Here is a 27,287-nt window from a genome sequence, read left to right on the forward strand (position 1 = left end):
CTGTGTATGGAGACCAGTTGTAATGGAAATAAACAACATCAATTGTCTGTGTTATAAATAAAGATAATTTATTGAGCCACACACAGTGACAATAACAAAAAAGAAAAAAAAAATCTTTAACATACCAAACAGGCATAACTTAATTTACAGGGAAATCTATGCAAACATAAATTAATGGTCTCTCTCTCTCTCTCTCTCTCTAAGAAATTTCTTTCTTCTGTCTCACAGATTTAAAAAAAAAATATTTTTCGTATGTAACAGGGTTTCTGTTCATTGCAGCTTTTCCCTCCCTCACATCAGGTATGTGTACTTCAAATGAGAGCACTAACTCCTCTCCTGAATAAAAAAAAAATAGGTAAATGAAAATAATCATCAGTTTTGCATGAACACATTTCATTACACAAAAAAATAAAATAAAATTAGTTCATCAAATTTCAAAAATTCCTGCCCAAATCCAATATCATAATATATTCAATCACTATATTTTTCAAACTCATCATTAAAAGTGTTTTCTGTTATTTGTCAGTAATTCTCCAGTCCTGCTATAATGGCAAAATCCTTTATTGCATTCCTTTCTTTTCTTTTTTTTTTTTTTGATCCTGTAAATTTTAGAGTGCGATAAGATATTCTGGATCACATTTTCTATATTTTTACCATTCCTCTCTGAAACTAATGTCTAGGACACAATGAATAACATTAAAAATAGCTCCTATAAAAATATTTATGTTCAGCAAGAAAATGTACAAAAGCTTAATATAGCTTCCATCAATAAATGCATAATCCTAACAGTAACTTGATCCAACCTGTGCCTGCTGCCTAATCCCATCAATATATCATATTGAATTTAAAAATATTATTTAAATAAATATCATATCTAGTTACCAGATCATCAGATCAAACTGGATGCTATGCATCTGGGTTTTTTTAATATCTGATGGCCTTGCCAACTCGATATGATATTTATTTAAACAATATTTTATTCAATATGATATATTGAATGGGATTAGGCAGAAGGCACAGCCTACTTTATCCCTCTCCCATGAGGATATGATATGACGCTTCGGATGAAGGTACTATTATTATGATGTATTGTATAGTTGTATTGATATTTACCTCATATCTTGTGTATTTTATCCAGGAACTTCTCAAAATCCACTTTACTCAGGTCTACAGCCTTCTTACCATTCCTAGCCTGAATAAAATTCAAATTTTAACTGATTAACTCTACACTATCAATACATTTCAATAGAATTACAGTGTAAATCAATCAACATGAAATGTTACTCCTCTCTATTAGAGAAAAACTTGAATAACAACAAGATTCAATATTCTATTTTTTAAATCATGTTTTTCAGATAAAAATTAAAAAAATTAGTACCTTTTTGCTTTTTCTTTCAGCCTTGCTGTTCTGGAAAAAAAAAAGAAATTCATATTAAAATTTAATCTCTTTATCTATAGTTGTTGTGTAGCTGAATTATGTACATTAGTACAAAAAAAATGAGAGGAGAAAAATGTCAAAGTTAGCTTTCAATTAATAATAACCGATATAATATCGGTTGCAATTGCATGCATTTACAATGCCAATTTGATTATTTATGGATATTTTATAACTGCCTTTAAATTATATTTTATATGCAATGCAGATATGTTTGCCTATAAACCAGAGTCATTTGAAATGATTTCTTCATATTCATTTAAGTATGAATAATATGTACACTACAATTGTACAGTAATGACTATCATGATTTTTTTTTTCATTATTAACTTTTAAAGATCTGTCATCTATTCACACAGTATACTATCATCCATCAGTCATTTTCGACTCACCTCTCCGGAATTCATTTCTCTGAGTCGCTTCACTCCCTTGTGATTATTTGACACAGTTTCCCTGGTCCCGCTTTTTGTAGGAGTGGTCATGCCATGCAGTCTACGACTCGGACTCCCAAAAAACCTCGGGCTCTGTCTGAGAGGTTTATTCGGTGTTCGCTTCCCCTTGGGCGTCCGTGGGGAACGAGGCACCGTGGGTACGCTGTTGGGGGCCTCACTTTCTTTAGATTCCACTTTGGCCTGGCTCTTCCCTTCCTGGGAGGAAGAGGAAAAGAAGTAACAGCCTCCGCCATGTTTGAGTGAAGCAGTTATTCTTTTCTTTGGGGGAGTGGACATGTTGATCAGAGGTGATGGACTGTGAAGATCTGGGAGAGAGTTGCTGTTACTGCTAAAGCCACTGGTTGGTCGAGAGGGAAAGTTTCTTACTGACGGAGAGTTACTTCCCTTGGAATCCGTTCCTTCAATAAAAGTCACAGACTTTGGTGCACTGGTTAGTTGCCTGTCTAAGAAACTTTCACAGCTGTCAGAAATGCTTTGGACAGAAGATGGCTGTGCCAGATATTTGGTTGTATTATATAATCCAGCATTTCCAGATAGTGATGATTTGACAGGAGTTGTAAGGTCTACCTGCTGTACCATTTCCAAACACTTTGATTTGGGAGTTTCTTTTCTCGGAGCTTCTGGAGATAAATCCGGTAAATCACAGTCTCCATCCACATCCACTTCACTATCCGAGTCCTTATCCAACTCACATTTCCCATTGAATACCAACGACTGCCCTGGGACTGGTAAACTAGGAGATGGAGTTGAGTTTTCACTCTTTTTACATAGTTCTGGCCTCAGTGGAATGATGCCCTGGGACATTTCGTATCGATTTGGTAAGAAGTATGGTAACACGGTTTTGGTTGATCGTGGAGTCTTGTGAAGCTTGATTTTTTTTCTAGTGTTTCCTTCCAAAATGTAAACAGAACCTGAAGCATCAGGAATGAAGTCGTCTGCTTCATCTGCCATCTTGGAAGCAGGATTAGTTAAATTGTCCTGTTTTTGAACTACATCCTTTGAAGCACACTCCTGAATACTTGCAGCTTCTTTACTTCCACTGTCTGTTTTCGCCTTTCCTTTGATATCTCCTTTACTTTTAGCCTTTCCTTTGGCCTGTTTCTTGACGAGGCCTCCTGGCTTTACCGGGCTAGGAATATGGTCATAGATCTTCTTCTTGTGTCCCCGTCCATATCCGGGTTTACGGATTTCAGTTGTTCCAGCCTCTGGGCCGAAATTCAGAGACCGCACATGAAGTTTCTTCTCTGGATAATATCGTCCCACAGGATAAGCAAGAAGTTGGCCCACACTTTCTTGTTCGTCCTTGCTCTGAGTTTCTGGGGTAGAATTCAGCTGGTAGCTATCCACAGTCTGTAGAGGACTGGCGTGGATAACTGCAGCTGCAGCGGATAGAATATCAGTCACAGGAGTCGGAGTAGCGTCAGGAGTTGTGGAAGAAACTGGAACAATGTTTTCTCCAGTTGAATTAGAGCTTGCCTGAACAATGCCATTACTATCAATATACACAGTGTTGTAATTCACTGCCTGGTCACCGGAGTTCATCGCATGTTCTTGATATGACACAGAGTTTTGGATGTAGCCCACTCCACTTGAGTACACATTCAGATGAGAGTCTGAGACCACAATAGAATTGTGCTGAGATGTGGATTCATTTAGAACATACACTGAGGGGGTGACTATTTGACTAGAGTAAACAATGGGCTCACAGGGACTGTCAAACTGTGCATTACATGCGGTACTAACATTCCCTTGGTAATGACCACCATGTGACACAGCTATTCCTGGACTTTCGTACCGTGGGGGAGAGTCTAGGAAATCTCGATTTGGAGAATACAAAATCTTGTTGTAATCTGTCTCCAATATGCTACTAACTTTTTCCTTTTTCTCCTCTTGAAATGAAGATGGAGCCTGATTAATTTCCACACTATTAAAAGTTTCCAATCCAGAAAGTGGCTCGGCAAGTACTTGCGAATTTTCAGCATTTTGAGCTTGACGGGCAGAAGTTCCTGCCACCGTGTGTATTGACCCCTGCCCCGTGTTTTGGGGATGTGATAAAGATTTCCTCGAGTTTTTGCCATTGTCTTTCAAAGCCGACACTGCAGTAAGCACGGTCTTTGGAGTCAGCCCGACTTCTTCAGAGACGTTGCCTTTTTTCTCTTTTATAACTGGCCCACTGTTATTTTCTAAACTCTTGGCCTGTACAGGTGACATAAAGGTGTGAATGCTAGGCATGGATAGAGCTCCAGTATTCATTTCCACCACTTTACTTGGGACATCGGACACAGTGTTTGGAATATCCTTGGACGTATTCTCTAATGGCGACTGATTTTTCTGCACAGACATGGGAGATGCATCTGTTTCCGGTTCATCATTTCTAATATTTTCCTCGTTACTTCGTCGGGCTTTCCTACTCGGGTTTCTGCGTTTCTCAGCTGACGCAATAGCTTTTTTACTTTTCTTTCCTTTGCTTTTTCCTTTCTTTTCAGGAGTAACTAGTTTAAGGAGAGCCTTCAAATCTACAATACAAGATTATTTTCAATTAAATGGAGAAAATTTCAAAAATGAAAAACAAAACAGTTTTTAACAGCCTAAGAAACTTAACTTTTCTTTCCCAGGGCAGATTTATTTTTAAATATAATGCCATAGAAAGGTACTTTGTTTTTAATTCAATTGCAAGATATGAATCCAATTTCAATTTTCATTTAAACTAAAATTTAAAAATTTAGTAATTCATCTTTTTAATGACATTTGGAGCTGATGTGATAGTGCCTGAGAAACAAGACATTAACTTTATATGCCCAAACAGAGTCATGTCAAAAATATTCTAGCATGACTGGCATCATTTGATTCAATGTCTCAGACAGAATGCTTTACAATGACATAACCTATAATAAATAACAAATCTGAGTGTAATTTTTTTGGATGTGAATTGATCATTATATTTTGCACACAAAACTACCTGGAGACCACTGCAATTTCTTGGATGGAGAAGAGGAGTTGGTGTCATCATCAATCTTTTTACCTTTCCTTGTATTGCTGTTGTTTCTCTTTCCTTTGCTAAAATCAGCACTACTCTGAAAATGAGAAAAAATACTCTGCTTTGTAACAAGAAATGGGGATTCTAAACTACAGCAAATAATAACCAGCATTACTGAACTCTAAATACTGTGCAAGGGCATTAAATTTCATGGGGTTAAATTTTTGTGGTGTATAAACTATAAATCATCTTCAAAGTTTATGTTAAAGAAACTTGTTTCATTCATGGTCTGTGTTGAAGAAATTAACTCCCTTTAATTGGTCAGAATACCAATACTGCAAAGAAGTACTTGTTTTAGCAGAAAATGTTTATGCATATGAAGTACAAAGTAAAAATAACTGTCCCTTACCTTTTCGCTACTAGAATTTTTATGCTGAGACTTTTCCAGAGACGACACCAAACCGATCATTTCAGACAACATTTCATTGCTGTTGGCACTGCTCTGTGAGGTGTGGGGACTGGCCCTGGGTCCTGCCCTCTCTGTCACTGGGGTACTACACTCCTCCCCCGTGACTCCCCGGATGAACGACTTGTACGACATCTGCTGACATTCTGCGTCCTTGACTTTCCGCATATCCTTATCTTTGTGCGACACGGACACTTCCTGTGGTGATTTCATTACGCTCTTGATGGATATCACCGGAAACCCAAGATCCTCTGTAACCGACGTTTCGAATGTCTCCACTAGATCTGGGTCAATTTGTTTTTCTGAAGACTTCAATGACACTTTGCTTGATTTCCCTTTTTCTTTCTTTGAGGTAGATTTACCCTTCTTCTTCTGCGATTTTTCACACTTTGGAAGACTAGAAGTTCCCTGAGTATTTTTACTTGACTTGTCTTGGTCCGTTTCCATTTCCTTTACATGCAGTGGTGAAGTTATTCTAGGGGATTTTACTTCACTATTGCTTGATCTCTGTTCATATGCTATGGGTAATACAGAGTCAGAAGCACTCTCTGCACCCTGCACAGAATTAATTGGAACAGGAGAACTTACTGACATTTTAGATGATTTTCCAACAAAAACACTTGCTCTATTCTCCTGAACATTACAAGGAGTCAGTGGACCACTGTTTGGTGATGACAGTCTTGGCGACTGTTGCACTGGTTTTGGAACACAGACTTGGAGCGGTGACAGAGGCTGGTTTGTAAATATGGCTTTCTGAGCAGGAGAATGCACTACTGAAATCCTGTTGTTGGGAATATCACCTGAAACACTTACTTTGTCTGTTAATTTTGTGTATGGGTGTGGGCTAGAGGCAGGGGGGCCTTCCTGACCTCTGGCATTAATGGTTTTCACTTGTGGAGATTGACATGGCACATTGTTTTCACTACTCAAAGGGGATCGAACTTGGTTCAAATCGTGCTGAACAGAAGGAGACCGGACAGAATTAATGAGACTTAAAACTGGTCCTGGAGAGGACCTGACCATTGTGACACAATTCGAATCGACACCAGAAGCTGACGCTAATGAAAGACTTGACACTGCTTGGCAACCAGGCTGCTGCTCATTGCTAACCGCCCCATCTCTTCTTGCTGTCAGTTGCTGAGAATTGTTTGTTGGAACTGATTTAGCTGGAAGACTTTCCAATTCAACACCATTAACTTCCTTTGATTTAGTCCTATCACTCTGCTCGTGTTGAGGTGGCTCATGTAAATCCAAGGTCTTAACAACACTGGAATCAGGGTGACCCGCAAACTGTGGAAAGGATTCGAAAATGTTGCGAGCTGTTGGATTGGACGATGACTGGTTGTTTGGGGGCCCTGAGCTCCAGTCCATGTCTGAGGAGGGAGTGACCTTGTCTGATGTCTGGGACTGTGCAGTCTGGTCCAACATCTCTGGGGGGTAGGAACTACTCTGAGAGGGGCCAGGCTGAGGGGACTGTAGAATTTCCATGATGAGGTTCTCTTCACTTGTTGTGTTACTTGGGTCAGGGCAGTCTGAAATGTTCAATGAAAATTATCATGCATATAACATGTAAATTCATGTCATTATTTGATATACATCTTGAACATGTTTATCATTTTTTTAAAGAAATGTGCTAAACTGAACCTAGAAATATCCTACATACGTAATAGACTATGTAACAGGATTTTAAAAAAAAAAAACAGGAAAAAATTGTGTTTGATAGGATTTATAAGTAAAACCTTGGATCAAATCACACATGTAAACTAACATGAAAATATGAACTTAAATATTTCTGTTACCCAATATTACCTGTAAAGGATGGGAGACTAGAGTTGTTGATGGACGCCTCTTTCCCCATCTCCAGTCGTATTCCGCTGAAGTCCGTCTTCTGGGTATCCGAGGCTGAGTGAGGCTCTGAAAGCATCAGTCCATGAAATAGTAAGTTATCTTTGTCATTAATAAACTATTATTATATCTTACTGCAGGTTCCTGTGATAGACCATTTAGTTGTCATTGCCAAAAATAAAAGTCTGTGTGAGAGGCATTGGGATGACATGGTCTTGTTTAAGATACCAAATATCTATTTTCGAGTTTGAATTAAGGTTCTTGGAGAATTAAAACATGACAGTTTCACACTTGAAATATGCAACATTACCAGCATTACATAAAATTCCTGTAAAAAATTTCCCTTGAAACAGATTAAGGGTACTTCTAGAATTAAAACAGATAGTTTCACACTTGAAATATGCAACATTACCGGTATTACATAATATATCAGTCAATGATTTACCTTGAAACAGATTGAACAGCGACTCAAAGTTGGGATCCTTGCTGGTGAGTTCTATGATGCCGCCGATCTGGGTCTCCGTCATCTGTGTCTCCTTAAAATGAACAGTTTCAGTTAGGTTGTACAGGTGTTGATTCTTCATTCAGAAATATACAAAGGAGCTTTTATCAAAAATTAAAATGCTGTTCAAAATTGAAAATAACTCAAACCAATGTTCACAACTCAAAACAAGAACTATGGTTATTAACTAACAAATAGGTCAATTCTAAATTTCTATGAATATTTCATTCTTTAGTTTGACAATTAATCTTAATTGTTATAAAGAAACAGGTTTTGTGACAGTTCTTTGTATTAATGAAACATATATACAAACCCAGCCTTCTTACGTTAAGATTGAGGATATCATCTAGAAATGTATAGAGTCCTTGCGACTCCATATTCTGGGAGTAGTTAGATTCCGATTCCTCGGGTATTGTAGATTCCTCAGATTTTTTAGGTTTATTAGGTTTAGGATTTTCCTGGATCTTGGGTATTTTTCCTGATTTCTTACGACTGCGTTTTTCGGTGGTTTTTATACTAAGCGTTCTGTTTATATTTTCAGCCAGACGTTCATGTAAAGAGGGGTTGTTCAGAAACTCATTCAAAAACAACTGGAAATAAGAGATGATACAAATGCCTACTACAAAAATGCAATTAATACCACACATACTGACAAGTGTTATAAATCCTGATCGGAAAAATGTCATTTTTTTAAATCTATGAAAAGCTTGGTTTATTTAACATTGACACTTTTACTGAATATATTAGTACCGTTATATTTTCCATCAACAGTGAATTTTCCTCTGTTTTGTTGCTGTCATTTAAAGTGGCATTGCCTTTTCTTTGGTGTTTTTGTCTGGGAAGCCTGCCATCAAAATATTCAAAATCAAACTGCAGATTAGAAAAAGTCAGCACTCATATCTTATCTGTTTTGAAATGGATGACAAAATACTACATAATATATTACATTTCTGAATATTAAATTACTGTTAGGCATTGTAATTTTCAACCCATTTTTAAGCTCCATTTTTTCTCTCTTCTTTTACCTCTTTCTTCTAGGTGTCCTTGAAAGACTCATCTGTGAGGCCTCATCCAGCTGTTTCACGGGTGTACCCGGAGGTCGGTCCCCTTTGTCTGTCTCAGATGGGGACACAGCTTGTGGGAAACCCAGGGTTTTAATGGACGGCCCGGATTCTGCAGACTCCTGACTATTCTCTGAAGACGAAGTGGGTGGGAGGACATCATGACCCATCTCATCTTGACTTTTGACCTTTTCTTCAGAGGAAGCTGGGGGCTGCTGTAGATTTCCTATAGTTGGAAGAACTGAAAGAACAACTTGCAAGACCTGTTCCGAGTTTGACTTCTTGTCCTGTAACCTACTTGACTTGGGACTAGATACATCCTGACTGTTAATCACTGCCCGAATGTTTGTCTGTTTTTCATCAATACCCCTACCTACACTACTCCCGATATTGTCCTTTTCTGACCTAACACTTATCATTGATTCAGAAATCTGATTTTCCACAGACATATTTACTGGGCCATCATCACAGTCATTTAGTTGAACACAGAGAGTATTATCACAGTTATTCCCACTCGCATATTCCTCTCCTTCCGCTTGACCTCCCTGAACTTTCACACTTTGAGAACTCCCATCAACCCCACATTCTATCCTACTAGCCCCTGAGCTACACTGTATTGCACCATTTTTGTCCTTTGGATTTCCCTCTATCACATTCTGTGGACATGTCTCCATATCTGCTTCTTTGGTTGAACTTTGTAGTTTTTGCAGTCGCTGAGATGAGATGTTCAATAGATTGGATATGGAACTGGACCTCTGGAAGGTCGAATGTTTGTGATGGGACGACACCGAGGGAGGGGCAGAGTGCAAGATGAACTCCGTCTCTCTGTTGTCTGTCTCCCTTCGTCTTCCTGAAAGTCAAAGAAATAAAATTGTTGCATACTGAATGATAAAATAAGTGAATTGCACTTAACATACATGTACTTGACTATTATATCATTTCATTTCTTGAACAACTTTTAATTTCAATACAATTAAATTGAAAAACAACCACATTTCTCATTACAAAAAAAAACCCCATAATGCCAACTAAAATTTATTCTTTAGTTTCTCAGACCAAACATTTTAAAATCAAAACTGTTGCATTTGATCTGACATGGCTCTACTGAAAGAACACAACACTAATGTTTTTGACCGAAACAATTAATTCTAAGTAAATGGTTCATGTTATTTAGAGCTTACTATAGTCCTCCTCTATTTTCCTGTTCCTCCCACTCAGCCCTTTAGTCTCGGTATCTGTGGGTGGGGTCAGAACCCCACAGTTCCCCGCCTCTGGAGGCTCCTCTTCTCCCTCCGACACATCCGATTCTGTGACCTCCATTTCCTTTTCTGCCTCACTATCAATCCTCGCGGCAGCTGCATAGTTTGTAAGGGCTGAAGTTCTCTTACACAGATCTCGTTTTTTCTGGAGCTTCTCGCATTGCCGCTGCCGTTTCTTGTCCTGTATCAGGCGCCTGACCTTAGAGCTCTGGGTGAGGCCGTTGACCCTTGGGTTCTGTTTACAAGTGGTGTGTTCCTTCAGAGTTCTGACCACGGCATCCAGCTGAGACCACATTGCAGCAACACCCATCATTTGTCTCCTCTGTGTATCTAAAAGATTTGAGTAAAAGTTCATGTTTTAATAAAAACAAACTGTGAAATTAATATTACCTACATGTATTCAAGCATTCACCTGTCTTTAACCATCTGTGCAGACTGTGCTGTACATGTACTTTAATCCTTGATTACAATACATTAGTTAACCAACTTAACTAAGCAAGATGAAAAGTGCACAATTTTATAATTATTTTGATATAATAAAGAATTCAAATTTATGCAAAATTAAAATGATTGATTCTAAACAATTCTAATTCTTACTGTGGCACAAAATTAACTGACAGTTAAATTTAACAGATATATCACATATTATCTAGTCACTATTTACCTGCTAGTTTAAAATGAGCATACTCCTGTAGCGTTTGGCAGAGGGTCAGACCGTTGACATGGAGGGGGTAGGTCTGACCCCGCCTCTTCAGTGTTAGGTATTCATTGAGGTGAGGGCATTCTTTGATGAAGCACTTGTATGAATTCACATAGCCTTCATCTGATAAGTAGCCTACAACACAAAAAAGAGGGAGATTCATACAAATATGCCCATTTTTATTTAGAACACTAGATCAGGCACAATCTCTTAATTCACCTTTATATATGTTATTCAATTTGGCCAGTTTACCTTGGTTTAGTTTAGCCAAATAGCTTGATTTCACTAGTTTGAAAGAATTTTAGAAGTAGATAGATTCAAAATTAAATATTACAAGTTGTAGATTGCTGGTTTAAGTCATTTAACATGGATATATTTACACTTTGAAATTTATCTATAGCGAAACAATAAAGAGATACTAAACGCTTTTCCCAAATTCACAAATTTTTAATGAAGCTAAACAGTTCCATGTAACTCAAAAAATCATCCCCAACCTATTTTTAGTGCAAAAAAATTATTACAAATAGATCCAAGTAAAATAAACTTTTTTTTCCTTTTAATTCCTGAATACCACAATTCATGGTATATCATTATCTATATGCAGATGCATAGTACACAAGCTGTTGAAACAACTTGAGCATTGAAATAAACATATGGAACAAACACATCAAGAAATGTTAGAATATGATAAACATAATAAATATTAAAATTTAAGGAAAGTTTTGAACTTGTGAAAAATATCAACTATGGATATCAACCAAATATTATCCTAAGACTCTTTCACAAGTAAACAAAACACAGTCGCCGAATAACTGCTTGAGCGAGGTTTCTTACATAATGCAGGAGACGCTAAACACAAAACATCAAACAGGTACTATTAAAAACAAACCATACATTGGGCCTTACATAAAACTGCCAAAGTATTGAAGAACATACTGTTACCTAACACTAATCTTGCGATCTCTGATGGTAAAAAATTCACGACTTCGGTCGCCATCCCTCAGCTAGCATGGAAACACCACCTCTTCCAAATATTCATGTTTTCTTCTGAAATGGCGGGTTCACTACACGTTTCAATTTTCAGTTGTCGTGTTTTTGAAATTTTGCTTTTATTTGTTGAAGAGAAAAAAAGATATATTTATCACATCAATGTAAACTTTGATTTTTTTATACGAATAATAAAGAATAATGAAACATAGCAGCTAATTTACAATCATTTCTGGAGCGCAGTGCCCTTATGTCGTAAAACTTTACGATAGAGGTCAAAGTTCAGGAAATCGAAAGGACGAAAAATGTAAACATGAACTTGTCACTTCAGACTAAGGGGAGACATGGATATTCTGTTGAATTTTCACCATTTTTTCCTACAAAACTTGCTTGCGCCACGTCGCAGTATTATGGAATAGCAGGTAAAGATGACTATTAATATAGGCAGAGACATAAATGATATAGGCACATGTAGAGTCTCTCTCTCTCTCTCTCTCTCTCTCTCTCTCTCTCTCTCTCTCTCTTTCAAAATACAATTCAGAATTTTTTGACTTATTAAGGGGATATTAATTAAAATCATGTGGATTTGTAAATTGAATTAAAAGATGCCGACATGAATCCATTCATATTGCATTAACATTTCTCTTATAATTATAAAAATTATGAACTGTCTGATACTAAAATTATTGCATTAAAAAACACAGGTAATGGTATTAGAGGCAATTTTCAGATATCTAATGTTATATAAATAAGTTTACTAACTTTACACTGTACACAATCTTTATTATGACTATGCTATAATGACATATGCTATCAATACTTTTATTTATAGATTAAGTTAATTGTATTACATGTATTTTCATTTTCACTTTGATTTAATGGTACACTACGCACATATTTCTTTTAGGTTGTGGGACACTGTATGTAATTGAGACAGGACCAAATGGACTTATACCTCAGACCGTGTTTGACTGGAATGATGGCCTTTTTGACATAACATGGGCAGAGAACAATGAGAATATCCTGGTCACTGGGGCTGGAGATGGTCACGTTGTGGTGTGGGATATTAATCAAAGAAGGGTAAAACTAAAGAAGCTTCCATCCAAAGCTGGGTTTATACAGTTGATTTAACCTTAACTAGACTTACTAAATGCCCAAATCTAGACCTGGAGGGGGGGGGGGTGCTTTGACAAATAAAACTAATAGGTACTATTATTAAATTCAAAATTGCATGCTGCATATATTATACAAATAAAGAACTCGTCCCGCAAAAAAGTTAGTTGAATCGTTCAATTTACATATGTGTATATCCTTGTATATTTTAGGGCCCAATAAAAGCATCCAAAGAACACACAAAAGAGGTAGGAAATGTTATACGTTTTAATATTTATCTGGCAAGATCTCAAACTTTAATGTTACGCTATAAAAATTATCACCCAATCCAGTAATATGAATACAATTAGTGATATAATGCTCTGTGGCTCGATCTCCATTATTTCCTTTTCTGGAGAAAAAAAACTTTCAGATGTAAATGTTTGAATTTTTCTTGGTCTCCCTGAAAATCAATTTCTGAGCAGCTAATAACAATAAACATGTAGATTTTTATCAGTAGCATGTATTGTATATCATAGCATGTTAATTTCATTATGCCACATGAATATGGATATTTTTATGCTTTATATTTCATCTTTAATGTCAAGGTAAATTCAGTGCATTGGACTCAGACCCGACAAGAGAACTACTTTCTGAGTGGATCATGGGATAAAAGCGTGAAATTGGTACGTCTATACTGATTTTTTAATACCGGTACACTAATATTAAAGTGGTGAAATGTATATATTGATCAATTAATTTTCGTGAGTTTATGGCTGAACTAAAATGTACTATGTAATATTTCTATATAGTAAATGACTGGGAACAGCTTCTTACAAATTCTTCAATTTTTTGACAAAGTAAATCACAGCAATTTTATGAGAAAAGAAAAGAATAATTTTAATTTTCATATGTACATCAAAAACAATGAAGTCATAAAATTTTAGTTTACCAGTGGAAGCTTAAAGTAACTGCATGTACATAATCTTTTTTTTTGACAATTATATATCTTTATTGTAAATGTAGTTTGTTTTATACTACTTAAATTTGTTTTTCCAGTGGGATATTTCCCGCTCCCAATCTCTTACAACATTCCTTGGACATGAAGCTATTGTTTACAGTGTACGATGGTCTCCGCATATACCAGGATCCTTTGCTTCAGCCTCTGGTCTGTATCAAAATGCTAGTACATGCATGTACATGTACACAATGTGTTTTATGCTTGATTATACATGTATATATATATGTGATTAAACAATTTTTTTTATAACAGGAGATCACACAGTAAGGGTATGGGATGCGAGGAGACCAGAGACCCCTCAGACCGTGATTCCTGCCCACAGCTCAGAAATTCTCACCTGTGATTGGTCGAAATATGACCAGGTAAGTTTATATTCTTCAGATTTTCTCCAGTAGTTTTTCTTTTGGGGAATGTGTCGGCCACACTGGTTCAATCACCCCCACCAAATAGTTCATTCCTCAAGCCAAGGATTTCTGGTCCACTCCTCTCCAGGGGAAAGGGGTGGATCAGAAACCCGGGACACAGGGAGAGTTGCAGATAGCTCAGTTGGTAGAGCACCAGACAAAAAGTTTAAGTGGATCCAGTTTTGAGTCCCTGTCTGGTCAGTCATTATTTCACCCATCCTGGTACATGCAATTGTACAATCCCAAATTTTATTCCATGATTTATCAAAGTACGTGTATTTTTTTTTAGAACCTGCTGTTTACTGGAGCAGTGGATGGAGCTATCAGGGGGTGGGACATCAGGAATCCCCAGACCCCCATCTGTGACCTGAGGGGTCATTCCCTGGCTGTCAGGAGAATCAAGGTCTCATTTCCAAAAATAAATCATGTTTTAACAATTTCACTACTATACATTCCTAATTATTAATAAATGCGTAGAGTAAATATCCATGGAAAATCGTGTGAAAGACTTCTCATGAATTTTACAATCTTGCTTTTATTTTTTGGACATTTGTAAACTCCATGAAACTATGATAAAAATTCCACATTTTTTCGATTTTATATTGTTGCGATTTGATGGAAAACGGTGGAATCACAGAATTAAGTATGCATTGTACAAATACTGTACATTTAAAATTCTTCATTATTTCATTTAAAAGACGACAAGTACATGTTTTTATTTTCACAGACATCTGCCTTTCAAAGAAACATCTTGGCCTCTGTGTCATACGATTTTACCACTAGGTAAGGATTTCTCTCTGTTTAATAGAGATTTGTTAATTTTCAGGGAAAAGTTCATAGTATTATATGTGTTAGATTTTTAGAATTAGCAGATCAACTGTATGAAAGGAAATCAAAAACACATCTCTTAAAGAAATCATTGTAAGTTATAAATGGAGATAAATGTATGTAAGGTAGTAAGGGAAAAAATCATATGCTAGAATAAATGTTATCTTTATATCTTCATCAATTTTGTTTTTGAGCAGTATGATTTTTTTTATAAGCCTCACCATACATGTACATACGGTAACATAATTCTTTCCTTTCCAAAGGTTATGGGACTTTACAATAAATATGGCAGTAGAAACGCTGGAACATCACACAGAATTTGTGTACGGACTTGACTTCAATCTGTTTAAGCCTGGAGAGATGGCGGACTGTTCTTGGGATGAAGTATTGAGAGTGTTCACCCCCAAATCTCTTATTAACCCAGGGATGACTTTACAACACTGACCCAAAAAAAATTTGGGGGTTAAAGGGGGAGGATTGGAGGTGTGGGGGGGGGGGGAGGGAGGGAAATTTATGTCTTTCATTTCCAGCATTAAATTGTTCATTTAAAAGTTGAACCTAGAGATTCATCAGTGATCGTTGTATGTCTGTGTTTGAACATCTTATTTTTTTTACATATACAATTCATTTTCTCTGGAATATCTCTCATTCCTTTTCAAAAAGGTGGATGATTGAGAGAGAGAGAGAGAGAGAGAGAGAGAGAGAAGAGAGAGAGAGTTTGTTTTTAAGAAATATCAAGATATTTTTAGAAAATAAGACGTGCTAGCTAAATGCATGCCAATGATCATCAAGTCAACAATAACGGGGAGACTTTAAGTACGTTCTTAATACATTCCTGTTACACATGTTTTAATACACATAAAACATACAAGTTAAACTTTTCACATGGTAATGCAATTCAGATCAGCAGTGTAAGAAGTTTTAAAGGTGTCATTTCAGTCTGTAAGTTGTCTATTCATATGTACTATCATATGGTATGATATAGCATATACTATCGGGCTATATTTTTTATTCATTTTTTTAATTTAATATCTGCATGATTTGACTTTTCACTGATCAGGTGCTATTGTTATATTATTTGATGTTTGATTTTATTGTGATGCATATTCATGTATTATTATTGATATGGAAATGAATTAAAAATTTATGATCTGCTTAAAATAAAATGAAAGAAAAAAAATAAAAGCATACTCTTTTACTACAGAGAAACTGAGGAAAATTCTTCAAATTGGATAAACGTTAAATGGTTCTAAGATACCATTCTGTGAATTAAAGTACATGTATTTTATTACCTCAGCAAGGGCTCTAGAGATTTTTAAATTTAATGATTATAAAACATTGTACATAAAAAATTGAATTAATTTAGTAAACAGACCAGTTTTAGAAGGTACAGTGATTGACGAACAAGACAGTCTCCTACCCAAGTTGTGACATTTTTGTTTCACTGTAAAAATATTAAATTAAAAAAATATTAAAATATATATATATATATATATATATATATATATATATATATATATATATATATATATATATATATATATTAAAAATATTAAATTTGAATACTATAAACCCACCCACCCATCCCCACTGTACATGAAAAATTACAGTGCTATTTCAAAAATATGATTCATAATTGTACTATTCGTATGTCGTCTGCTTTAGTACATTAGTCCAATTTCAACCGGATAGAGAGAGAGAGAGATCTTTTTTTGTTCTGTTACACAGCTGTTGATTAGCCTAAACTAACCAACATCACGTTTATTTTGCTCACGAGAGTTTGTGATTATTCATAATCCTTTTATTATCGTGATACACGTTATTAATGAGGTGGCTGCGGGCAACTGGCTTCTACGTGTAGGTCGTGCATGATGAATGAATATGAAAAAAATGTGTTCTAGCTTATAGACAGTTAATGGAAAAAATTATTTTCAAGTTTGCAGAAAAATACTTTAAAATGAGTGTTTTCTGAACACACAAGACTTGCTGATTTCATATCAGCATGTATTTTTACGAAGGAAAAAAAGAAGAAATATTCCTATATATTTTCTTTATTTTTTCAAATTAATTTCACTGAAATTCAGTGGCACATGTTTGTAACTTAGGTTACCCACAAACAGTTTTACGCACCCGTTACAATGTTTTTGCATATTAAAGGTTATAATTAATATATTTTTTATTATCACAACCTCCAACTTCCCCCAAAAGATAATTATATTTGTCGACTGATTTTGAATAGGAATGAAGAATATATGTCCCATTCCTATTATGTAAGGATACCGTAACATCTCTAAATTCTCAAAAATATTTAGATCTTTGTGTGATTCCTGGTGATTTCCTATATTATACATATATTTATATCAACTAATTATGGTTCCCTCTAGTTGAAATACGACATTTGATTGTAATTCAAAGCCAGGACTGAAATCTATATGATCTAGTTCTAACCAGTTTAATTATTGAGCAGTTGAAACCTTCAGCAACCTTAAAAAAAACGGACTGTACGAAATAGAACCATTTTAACAAGAGCTTGGACTTTGGGTAGTTGTGTCAAACAGCAATGTGACGTAGGCCTGTCTATATCATTTTAGGCCTATCAGCCATGGCTCTTTGAAATCAACAAGATTTGTCTGGCTTTTGAGCTAAGACTACGCTATTGGTGTCTACGAGTTTCGCTTGAAACCAGTGTCATTTTTAGCTTGTTTTGACGCAAGAAATAGATAGCTACGTCCTACTAAAAGTCCAAGGTCTTGTTTAAATGGTTCTAATCATGATGCCAGAGTCAAATTGATTTGGCTATTTCTTATAATTTAACAAACTGATGTACATTAACAATTATTTAGTTACTTTTACTTACTTTTTATGATCAATTCATTAATTTGTAAAATGAAGATGTAAATATAAACAACAAAATGCTTTCTTTGATGATTCATGCGGGTTATCACGGTAGCGATCATTGCGCATAAAATTACATAACCCGTGTTATGTATCCTTTTATATTACGCATGAATCACCAAAAGAAAGCATTTTATTGTTTAAACAAACCAATACAATATTTCCACACATTCCATGACTTTGATTCATGCAAAATTTCCACAACTACTATTTCGAACATTATTCGTTATTCGTGTAATTAAGGAAACTATAAATCCTTAGAATTATAATATTTTGGGTTATCGCTGAAATAACCTTCTAATATCATAAGATATGAGTTACCACTAACTTAAACATGTTAAAGACCCAATCAAAAAGCAACATATGATTAATTCATTTTCTTTCTTTCTTTTTTCTTTCTTTCATTTTTTCCCGCTGAAATGTTGAATATGCTGACTCATTAAAATTCAAGTGTATACGTATATACAAACTGTATTTAATTTTCTGGAGAAATTGAAGCAAAATTTTGACTGCATCAATCTTGTTGAAATCTTTCTCTAGTAGATCTATTGTCCATGCCTATCCCTCGCTTTAACATATTTTTATTTTTTAAACGATTTTTTAAAAACGAGATAGAATGTACAAACTGTTGACGGGTTTTCAAAAAAAATATGGTTAGGTATCATGAAAGCAAAAAAAAAAAAAAAAAATCCAGAAAACATGTCACAATAATACATATTCATCATTCAGGAATTATCGGTTGCCAAACACAAAATAAAAGAACACACACACACACACACACAAATAAATACAATGATATATTTCACATCAGTCGGGGAATTATTGATGCAGTATTATGCTCTAGTTGTTTACCTGACATCAGAGCATGCATAGGTGGTTTTAACACAAAATTAAAAAAAAAGAAACTTCTGGTTGTAATGTAGAGCTAGATTAAAAAAGAATAAAAGAAGATTTTGAGGCCCGTGCCTTAATATTATTGAATTGCTCACTTACAATGAGATATTTTTTACTACTTGTTAAATAGTACAAAATAGTTCATTGTGAGTACATGTAACTAAGTACATGTAAGTACATGTAATTCATTGTATATCGAATGTATACATATGTACATGTACATATCCAGATCTAGATTAAAGCACAATATTTTTCATTGTTTCATCCGCCTATCGGACTAATATGTCACTAAGTAAAAATTAACACAATTTGTTAATTAAATTAATTTACATACATGTATATATACATAAAATAAAGTCAGCGTGAAAATTTAGCTTATCTTATTTAATCTTAATGCTATGAAATCGATAACATTAAGATCCCAATAACAACTGAAGGTCGTTTTCTGTCAATTTCGGGAAATCACCCCTAATGTTTTGCTAAAAAAATTCACGATTTAGAGGTAAACAGACCGGGAGCGGCTAATCTAGAATATGGGTCAACAATTAATTCATTAATTAATACATGTAATTGATATGTTATTCTTATTGAAATGATACGCTTAAAATTGAATAAGTCCAACCGTCCATTTTGATGTTAGTAACATTGAGAATTAACTGTAATTTAAATATAATATGGGTCAACAATACACGATTTTTTTTAAATGAAAAAAAAATGATATCAAATGACCCCAAATATTTTTTGTAAGGAATATTGATGAGTAAGCAAGATAACATAAAGAGTAAATTGCCTTGATAGTAAAATATCAAACCTTTTTAAAAATTTCTTTATTCCCTCAAAACATCGCGAAAGAATTCTAATATTAAAAGAGAAAAAAAAAGTACTCAAAAGCTAAACAAACAATTCAAAACTCAAAACATTACGAAACGAAATCCTTAATGTTTTGAAGAATTAGTTCATCATGTCAATGGTCTTTATTGTTTACTTTTAATTAATACAAAACACTATATAAACGGCTTGTACTAGTTAACTCTGTTTACAAGCTGTTGTGTTTCTCCTGGATCCTTTTCTGGGGAGCCCCAAAAGTAAATTTACCTGACAAATGACGTCATCTAGTTCACAGACCTATAAAACTCTGAACACAGGCATTGTTTTCGTACACTTCATCATGCGGAGCTATAACAGGTACGATGATTTTTACGTTTATTTGTTCCTCTATTGTGGTTTGTTGATCAACACAGCATGCAGTTATTTTGCTTTCCTCACGTTTACACTTTTTAAATCAAATAGAACTTTACGACAATTAATCTTAAATGGCAATTATGTTCAATCCTATGCAATTGAATTAATTTATATAAAATTTTTTTTAGATGAATAGACTAAACAACAATCATAACAGTGAAATTAAAGTAAGATTATGTAAATCGGCAAATTATGTGAAGTATTTGAATTAATGTTGGTTACGGTATTTATTTTTACATTTTTAATTCTCAATTCCACTGTAATAAAAAAAGAAGATGGCAATTGCATTTGTTACCGTTTAACCGGCTACTCGGTCAGAGCAACGGTAACCCGTTACAAAAAGTACTAATCGTCTAGTCTTATTATTTTATTTTTACAAACATATAATTCACGAAATTGTTTTATTTACGTATATTTGATTTTGCAAATCTCGAGGCCGATATCAAATTTAATTTAGACTACTGGCTATGGTTTAGCTATTCCCTGAGGAAAAAATATACATTATACTGTGGTTTCATCGATATTCTTTGAAAAACAATAATTATTGTAGATTAATTGTTTAGCTGATCTATGAAACTGAATGCTCAATAAGGCGCAATTTCTAATAATTTATTGTATTGCTAGGATCGTCGGCCACGAATTACATGTACTCATCCTTGAAACTGTGATTTTCGCTTAATCCACGAAAATCGGTGCCAATGAAATCATCAATGAAGCCACAGTTTTTAAACATTCCCGATAAATTATGTTAAACTGACAAAATTTATCATGCATGTCTTATTCTAATTTGTTGGGGTTAATCCAATTTACTTCATATCAAAGGAACTATTGTCAGTAAGATGTATCTCAAATATTCACCCCCAAAAAATCAGTTATATTTTGGGCATATACACACACCAAACTACCATAGTGATCATCACGTATTGATAGTATTTCTGTGGACACGATAGGTTCATAAATATTAGTCGTAACCATGTTTGAATTTGATGTCAATTTGCCTTGCATTTTCCCCTCCCATAAAATATATGTTTTGCTCTTAAAATTTACTTTTCCTTCTCACGTACAATTTCAATAAAAATCCATTCTTCAAATTTCCAATTCATTCCCCTTTAAAATATTTTCTACTGCATGGCATTTTTTTTATTACAGCATTTTCCTTTGCCTTTTATTATGCATCAAGACCTCACGGGCGTCACTTGATGCATCACAAATGAACTCCCTCCTCTCGGAAACCATGAGAGAACCTTCGGCTACATTCGCCGCTAGGAAACCTTCCCAAGCATTAGACCCCTTTACAACCGGAAGGCGGCCCGCAGCCGTCGACCAATCAATGGTGCCCCGACCTGAAGTCATTGGAAGGCCATTTACGCCAAACTTCGACCAATCAGTGAGATTTCCAAGCTTTCCCTCGCCAGTGATGCCCGGGCCTGAAGTCCTTGGAGGGCCATTAACGCCATCTGCTGCTGACATCAGCAGTGCCATCAACGAAGTGAAGGCATTAAATCTAAAAGAAGCACAGGTCGACAAACAGCTATTTGAACAAAGTGAGCAATTTGTACACCCATCAAAATTGTGGTCTTCTGAGTAAAACAAACTTAATAATTTGCAAACTGAGATTTCTTTCTTGAAAATTCTTTGTGCGCAATTTCAAGCAAAGGAAATGGGGAAATGAAACAATCGCACGGAAAATTACATGTGTACTTATTTTTTTACAGGAATTGACACGCCTAACCTACAGACGAGCGGGTTCGGTCCCCATCTACTGACCACCCCTGAGGCCATGAACATTGCGGAGCAGTCCGCCACACTTATTGGAAGCGTAGCTAGGTCGATAGAAACTGTCAAAACTAAACAACGTTTCACAACAGGAAAGTGAGTCTCATAGTCAAAGAGAGAGAGAGAGAGAGAGAGAGAGAGAGAGAGAGAGAGAGAGAGAGAGAGAGAGAGAGAGAGAGATTCTATGCATACTTTGATTCCTTATTTGACGCGGGTACTGCGCTCTCCAACTTTTGCATCAAATCGTGAGAATATAAAACCGCGAACGCCAATTCTTTTTTATCGCAGTTTTATTAAGTTTACATCTGTCCAAAAAATAAAAGCGAAATTTTATTAAATCCACAGGTTTGTTTTTCGATATTTTACGCGGATTTTTATTCCTCATGATTAATTAGGAATCTACTGTATATCAACGTTCTTTTTTTATTTTTTGCGATAAACAGCATACAATATAGCACGTTTCATGATTTTATTTCAGCATTCCCTCTGCGATAGAAGGATCTGCAGCTGGTCGAAGCAACAAAGACATTCTAACTCAGATGGAATTCATTCCCGCCATAGTGAATCAGTTCAGACCGTTTTGTCCATACCAATTAAAGCCCACCTGTGTTAGTACAGCCAAGTACAGAACTGCCGATGGTAGCTGCAATAACCTACAGAATCCATTGTGGGGGAAATCACAGACTCCTTTTGAAAGATTTATCGACCCTTTCTACGAAGACGGTATGTTGAAGGTTTCGGATTTTACCAAATTGCGAAACGTTTTAAAAAGAACCATCGAAGACCATCACAACAATATTAGCGGCAATAAACACCTCACGTGGTCCCGAACTGTCTCAACTGTCAAACCCGGGTTGTCTTGCATTTGAACGACTTATAACATAGGTGTTTGAAAAAAAACCCCGAAATTGTTAAAATATATTTAAGAATATCGTTGAACAAAGACCAAAGTCTACCTTCATTCATATTGAACAATTAATGGCAAATATGATTATATTAGATAACCATTTCGCTATTTTGTACACGAAGATTGGGGAAAGGGGGTTATTTAAGACTTAGTTTTAAATTAAGTGGCCAAAAAACCCACCACACATCTTAAGATGGGTTACATTATATATTCCTCTTGCATCGTTAGACGTCCAGGACCCGAGAAGTAGGGACGTCAATGGCCGACCGTTACCTGGTCCACGTGAGATCAGCATCGCCGTCCACCAGAGAAGCACAGACAGACATGCCATGGACCTCTCACAGTTTACCATGGAGTTCGGACAGTTTGTTAGTCACGATATTCAGTTCAACGCTCTTGCTAAAGGTATGTGCTCTCTCTCTCTCTCTCTCTCTCTCTCTCTCTCTCTCTCTCTCTCTCTCTTTTGTTAATTATACCGATGATAAATCGAGGAGGTTTACTAGTAGATGTAAACTTCCGAAAGAATTTTTCAAATGCCAAAAAACTGATCACCGCCGCGCCTATTTGTAAGGATAATCTTTTATGTACATGTAAAAGGTTACCTGAATTCCAATTTGGAGTGCTGTTCGAGGCTAGGACTTGGTAGACTGCACTCCAACTGTCTACCGATATCCTTACCAAAAGACGACCCCTATTTCGGGACGTTCAAGAGGACGTGTATGAACTTTGTACGATCTCTTCAGTCCTCAGCACTGGACTGCAACGTTGGTAAGATATCCTCTGATACGAATTAAATCTTTGTTTTTCATCATAAGACATTTGGAGAAATCACTTTAGAACAAATATACTGTAACATATACTGTAAAAATAAATCAACTGTTCGTCGTTTTGCAGGTCCCCGCCAACAGATCAACCAGAACACACACTATCTGGACGGATCGGCCGTATACGGCTCTGACCAGAATACTATGAACTTACTGAGACTGCGCACGGACGGTGAATATAGTTAATTATAAAATGTGTTTTAAAAATATTTCTTTCTTTTGAGGGACGAATTAAACAGAAATCAATTTCTACTTGGTGTAATTATAAATTAATTGTCTGGAAATAAGGTTTTCATTCGAATACCTGTTTGTGTCACATGGTTCTCTAGAACCGGTTTATTAGCAAGGCTATATAAAGAATTACTTAGGTGTTAAATACCAGTTTAGGAGGACACGTACAGCTTAAAGTTTAAAATTTTAGACATTTTAATTAAAGTAAATAAATTAATGTAATCCTACACAATGTCATTGAGTTATGTATTTGTATATTTATATGACAATTACATATATTATATAGCTCCATGGTGTCGTTGCTAATTGAACACAGTGTGTTGTTATTTACTAGTAAATAGTATTTAGCTTTCATTTGAAAAGTAAAAAATGGAATTAAAAGGAGGAAACCAATGTACAAAGTTAACGTAGGTTTAACAATATCTTTAATCCAATAGTAAGCAGTTATTTTTTTTTAAATTGAAATTTATTAATTTTAAATTCTTCCCTGTTGTAACGACAATAAAAATGTGTACTAGTATCTGAATTTCTTTACATTTGTTCAGGTCTGTTGAAATCTTCATCTGTTGATGGAGAAGAACTGTTATCGCAAGATACCAACAACTCTGCTTCATGTCGTCTGCCAACCAACAACAACAATGTTAAATGCTTTAATGCAGGTACATATAAACATACCTGTAATCGGCAATAGTCGTAAATGTGCTATTTAATAAAATCGTTTTTAATCATTGTAAATTATGCACTTCAACCTATACTATTTTTCAATTAACAAAAGTTTTAACTTTTTACTAGGTGACCGACGAGTAAACCAACAGCCTGCCTTGATTTCTCTCCAGACCATTTGGCACCGGGAACACAATAGAATAGCAAAGAAACTGAAAACAGTCAACCCAGAATGGAACGATGAAACATTGTTCCAGGAGTCTCGTAAAGTTGTCGGAGCCATGATACAGCACATCACCTACCACTCTTATCTACAGGACATTCTCGGAAATGACATCATGAACAAATTCGATCTGAAACCAAAATCCTCTGGATATTTTACCGGGTATAACGCCAATTTTAAAGCGATGATCAGGAACGTTTTTTCTACAGCGGCTTTCCGATTTGGTCATAGTATGATTAATGACAAACTGTCATATCATCCAACAAAGGCTTTTTCTACCAATATTATGTCTGATTTGAGAAACATTGTGCTGAAACCGGACTGGATTTACAGAAAAGATGGCGGAGTTGGCGCAGTCACTAAGGGATTGTACGAGACAAACGCACAAAGCGTTGACATGTACGCTCTTGTAGAATAATCAGATCTCGTAACAAATCCAAAGTCTTAATTAATTTAGCATCCTGTAGGAATTGATTTACGTCAGCTTTATTTTTAGCAGCACAAATTAAAAAATGTATTTCATAGTATTTACAAGTCAACATTTTAGAATATGTTTTGAATGCAACTAAAATAGCTATTTAGTAATCTGAATTGTCATCAAACCATAGACAGGTTTGAGGACAAATCTCTTTCGTCGCATGATGTTGCTGAGGCTAATCTTTTTCTTTGTAGGAGAAAGTCATATGAGGTTACAAGACATTTGTTTGAATCTGGACCAGGAACCGGAATTGACCTGGCTGCCATTAACATCCAGAGAGGGCGTGACCACGGACTGGCGCCTTACAATGTGTGGAGGTCTGTCTGTCGACTGGAACCGGCCACTACGTTCACCACTGGAGTAGGGGGTTTGGTAGATCACCCCGAGGACGCTGTGTTGGCGCTTAAATCTATTTACAAGTAAGCTTAATCTTACATTGAATAATTATATCGATTATGTAAAGGTGATTTTAAGGAGAAAAAACCAAGCTAGACTCTTTTATGTATGAATAATTATTAGGACATATGCTAGTTTATCACGAAACCGCAGATGAAAAAAATTGATCAATGGATATTTATATATTCAAACTCATAAAGGTTTTTAAATTTGTTTAGCTCTCTTCTTTGATCTGCAAAATACTTGATCAAATCAAAAGAGCATATTTATAAATGTATGATAAATATTTTTGTTAAACTCATCACTTGACATTGGATTATTATATGTGTCCCTCTCTACTTATTGTAGGAGTGTCGATGATATAGATCTATTTACGGGAGGGGTCTCCGAAAATCCACTTCCGGGTGCTCGAGTAGGCCCTCTATTTGCTTGCATCATCGGTCTGCAGTTTAAAGCATTGAAGTACGCAGATCGATTTTACTACGAAAACGATTTAGGGAATGTGAAATTCACACCAGAACAGTTGAATGAAATAAGGAAAACGTTGATGGCAAACGTCATCTGCAGAAACACAGATATCAGCAAAATTCACAGAAACGTGTTCGAAAAGAAAACTGTAAGGTACGTTGATTGACCTCCAGTATTGAAACTTTCACAGGCACAGGCCTGCGAGTGTCATTCATCTGAATTATGTTGTATCATGATCTGTTAATCTGTTTATTTATCATTATTTTTTCAGCACTCCCGAGTTTTCTTGTTCGGAATTTAAGAACGACATTGATTTCACCAAATGGAATTCTTGTGTTCCCCAAGATGGTGGTTGGTCCTCGTGGAGATCATTACCAGGAGGATGCATGTCTCGCAGAGTCTGTAACAAACCCGCCCCTAACAGATGTGGAAAACCATGTAGTGGAAGTTCTTTTCAGAATAAGTGTTCTCTTCCTGACCTCAGAATGCAAGCCCCATCCGAGCCTTCAGATCCTTTTCAAAGATTCACTTTTAGACGTCATGATGACATTAGACACATGTAGAGAGAGCTTTATACACCACAACATTTGTGCAATAATTTACAATACGTTCGCTCAAAAAACAAATCCTCTATGAATACTCCCAATATTTTATCTCTCTTTTTTATGGGAATACATTTTTATTATAAAAGTTTGATTGTATTGTATATGATCTAATATTTTCTAATCAGTATGTGCGTGTTTCAAAAACTGGAAATGGGGTTTTCATATCTCGTTTTGGCAGTGTGGTAGTGGTTTTCTACTTGTTGAACTATTATTAAAATATTAGGGGGCATCTTCGAAGATCCACAATACATTCAGTCTACACTATATGTAGTAACGTGTGCAATAAAACTTGGTTTTCCATAATAAACATATTTTTTCCAGACCATTGAATCCAGATTAGAAAAAGTTGAAAAATATGGTGTATGTAGTTAACTAAATGCATTTTTTTTACATTAGATCTTAACCTGTTATTTTGCAAATTTATTTGTAATTCAAAGACCCTTTCTTACATTAGTATCTATTTATTAAGAGACTGATTTATTGCATGGCATGATGTCGTTTTCCCCTTTGATCGGCAATACCACCCCCCCCCCTTTTAAAAAGAAAAACAACCCAAACAAAAAAACAAAAACAGAACAAAAAAGCTTATGCATAGATTTGACCAAAAAACCAACAAAATACATATATCAACAATTATTTCTTTGATTTTATTTTGG

The 27,287-nt window shown here is 35.4% G+C and overlaps 3 protein-coding genes across 4 annotated transcripts; 2 read left to right on the forward strand and 1 right to left on the reverse strand.

The window, feature by feature from the left end:
- Nucleotides 1-42: 42 nt before the first annotated feature.
- LOC105324716 (serine-rich adhesin for platelets) lies at nucleotides 43-11,793 on the reverse strand. The gene is made up of 14 exons (XM_011423869.4): nucleotides 11,640-11,793; nucleotides 10,662-10,832; nucleotides 9,920-10,327; nucleotides 8,703-9,588; nucleotides 8,428-8,521; nucleotides 8,004-8,267; nucleotides 7,621-7,711; nucleotides 7,140-7,244; nucleotides 5,274-6,862; nucleotides 4,847-4,961; nucleotides 1,828-4,403; nucleotides 1,379-1,408; nucleotides 1,114-1,192; nucleotides 43-336 (listed from the first exon to the last, which is right to left on the reverse strand). The coding sequence occupies exons 1-13, from the start codon at nucleotides 11,692-11,694 to the stop codon at nucleotides 1,115-1,117; spliced, it is 6,462 nt and encodes a 2,153-aa protein (XP_011422171.3). The 5' UTR covers nucleotides 11,695-11,793; the 3' UTR covers nucleotides 43-336; nucleotide 1,114.
- Nucleotides 11,794-11,945: 152 nt separating this feature from the next.
- Nucleotides 11,946-15,515, forward strand: LOC105342219 (peroxisomal targeting signal 2 receptor). Its single transcript, XM_011449096.4, has 9 exons — nucleotides 11,946-12,106; nucleotides 12,592-12,764; nucleotides 13,010-13,045; nucleotides 13,385-13,462; nucleotides 13,836-13,944; nucleotides 14,050-14,159; nucleotides 14,491-14,604; nucleotides 14,929-14,984; nucleotides 15,293-15,515. Exons 1-9 carry the CDS (start codon nucleotides 11,998-12,000, stop codon nucleotides 15,471-15,473), a joined length of 966 nt encoding a protein of 321 aa, XP_011447398.3. The 5' UTR covers nucleotides 11,946-11,997; the 3' UTR covers nucleotides 15,474-15,515.
- Nucleotides 15,516-19,869: 4,354 nt separating this feature from the next.
- Nucleotides 19,870-27,267, forward strand: LOC105342217 (peroxidase). 2 transcript variants are annotated; one of them, XM_066072196.1, is made up of 12 exons: nucleotides 19,870-20,003; nucleotides 21,210-21,604; nucleotides 21,776-21,932; nucleotides 22,315-22,559; nucleotides 22,972-23,148; nucleotides 23,341-23,511; nucleotides 23,638-23,739; nucleotides 24,344-24,457; nucleotides 24,591-25,083; nucleotides 25,357-25,581; nucleotides 25,907-26,179; nucleotides 26,298-27,267. In XM_066072196.1, the coding sequence occupies exons 1-12, from the start codon at nucleotides 19,921-19,923 to the stop codon at nucleotides 26,587-26,589; spliced, it is 2,727 nt and encodes a 908-aa protein (XP_065928268.1). In that variant the 5' UTR covers nucleotides 19,870-19,920; the 3' UTR covers nucleotides 26,590-27,267. The 2 variants fall into 2 exon arrangements, with proteins under 2 accessions (XP_065928268.1, XP_065928269.1); XM_066072197.1 differs by lacking the exon at nucleotides 19,870-20,003 and adding an exon at nucleotides 20,187-20,227 and having other exon boundaries at nucleotides 26,298-27,266.
- The last annotated feature ends 20 nt before the right edge of the window (nucleotides 27,268-27,287 follow it).

Source organism: Magallana gigas, chromosome 9 (genome assembly GCF_963853765.1).
Source record: "Magallana gigas chromosome 9, xbMagGiga1.1, whole genome shotgun sequence".
Lineage (NCBI taxonomy): Eukaryota > Metazoa > Mollusca > Bivalvia > Ostreida > Ostreidae > Magallana > Magallana gigas.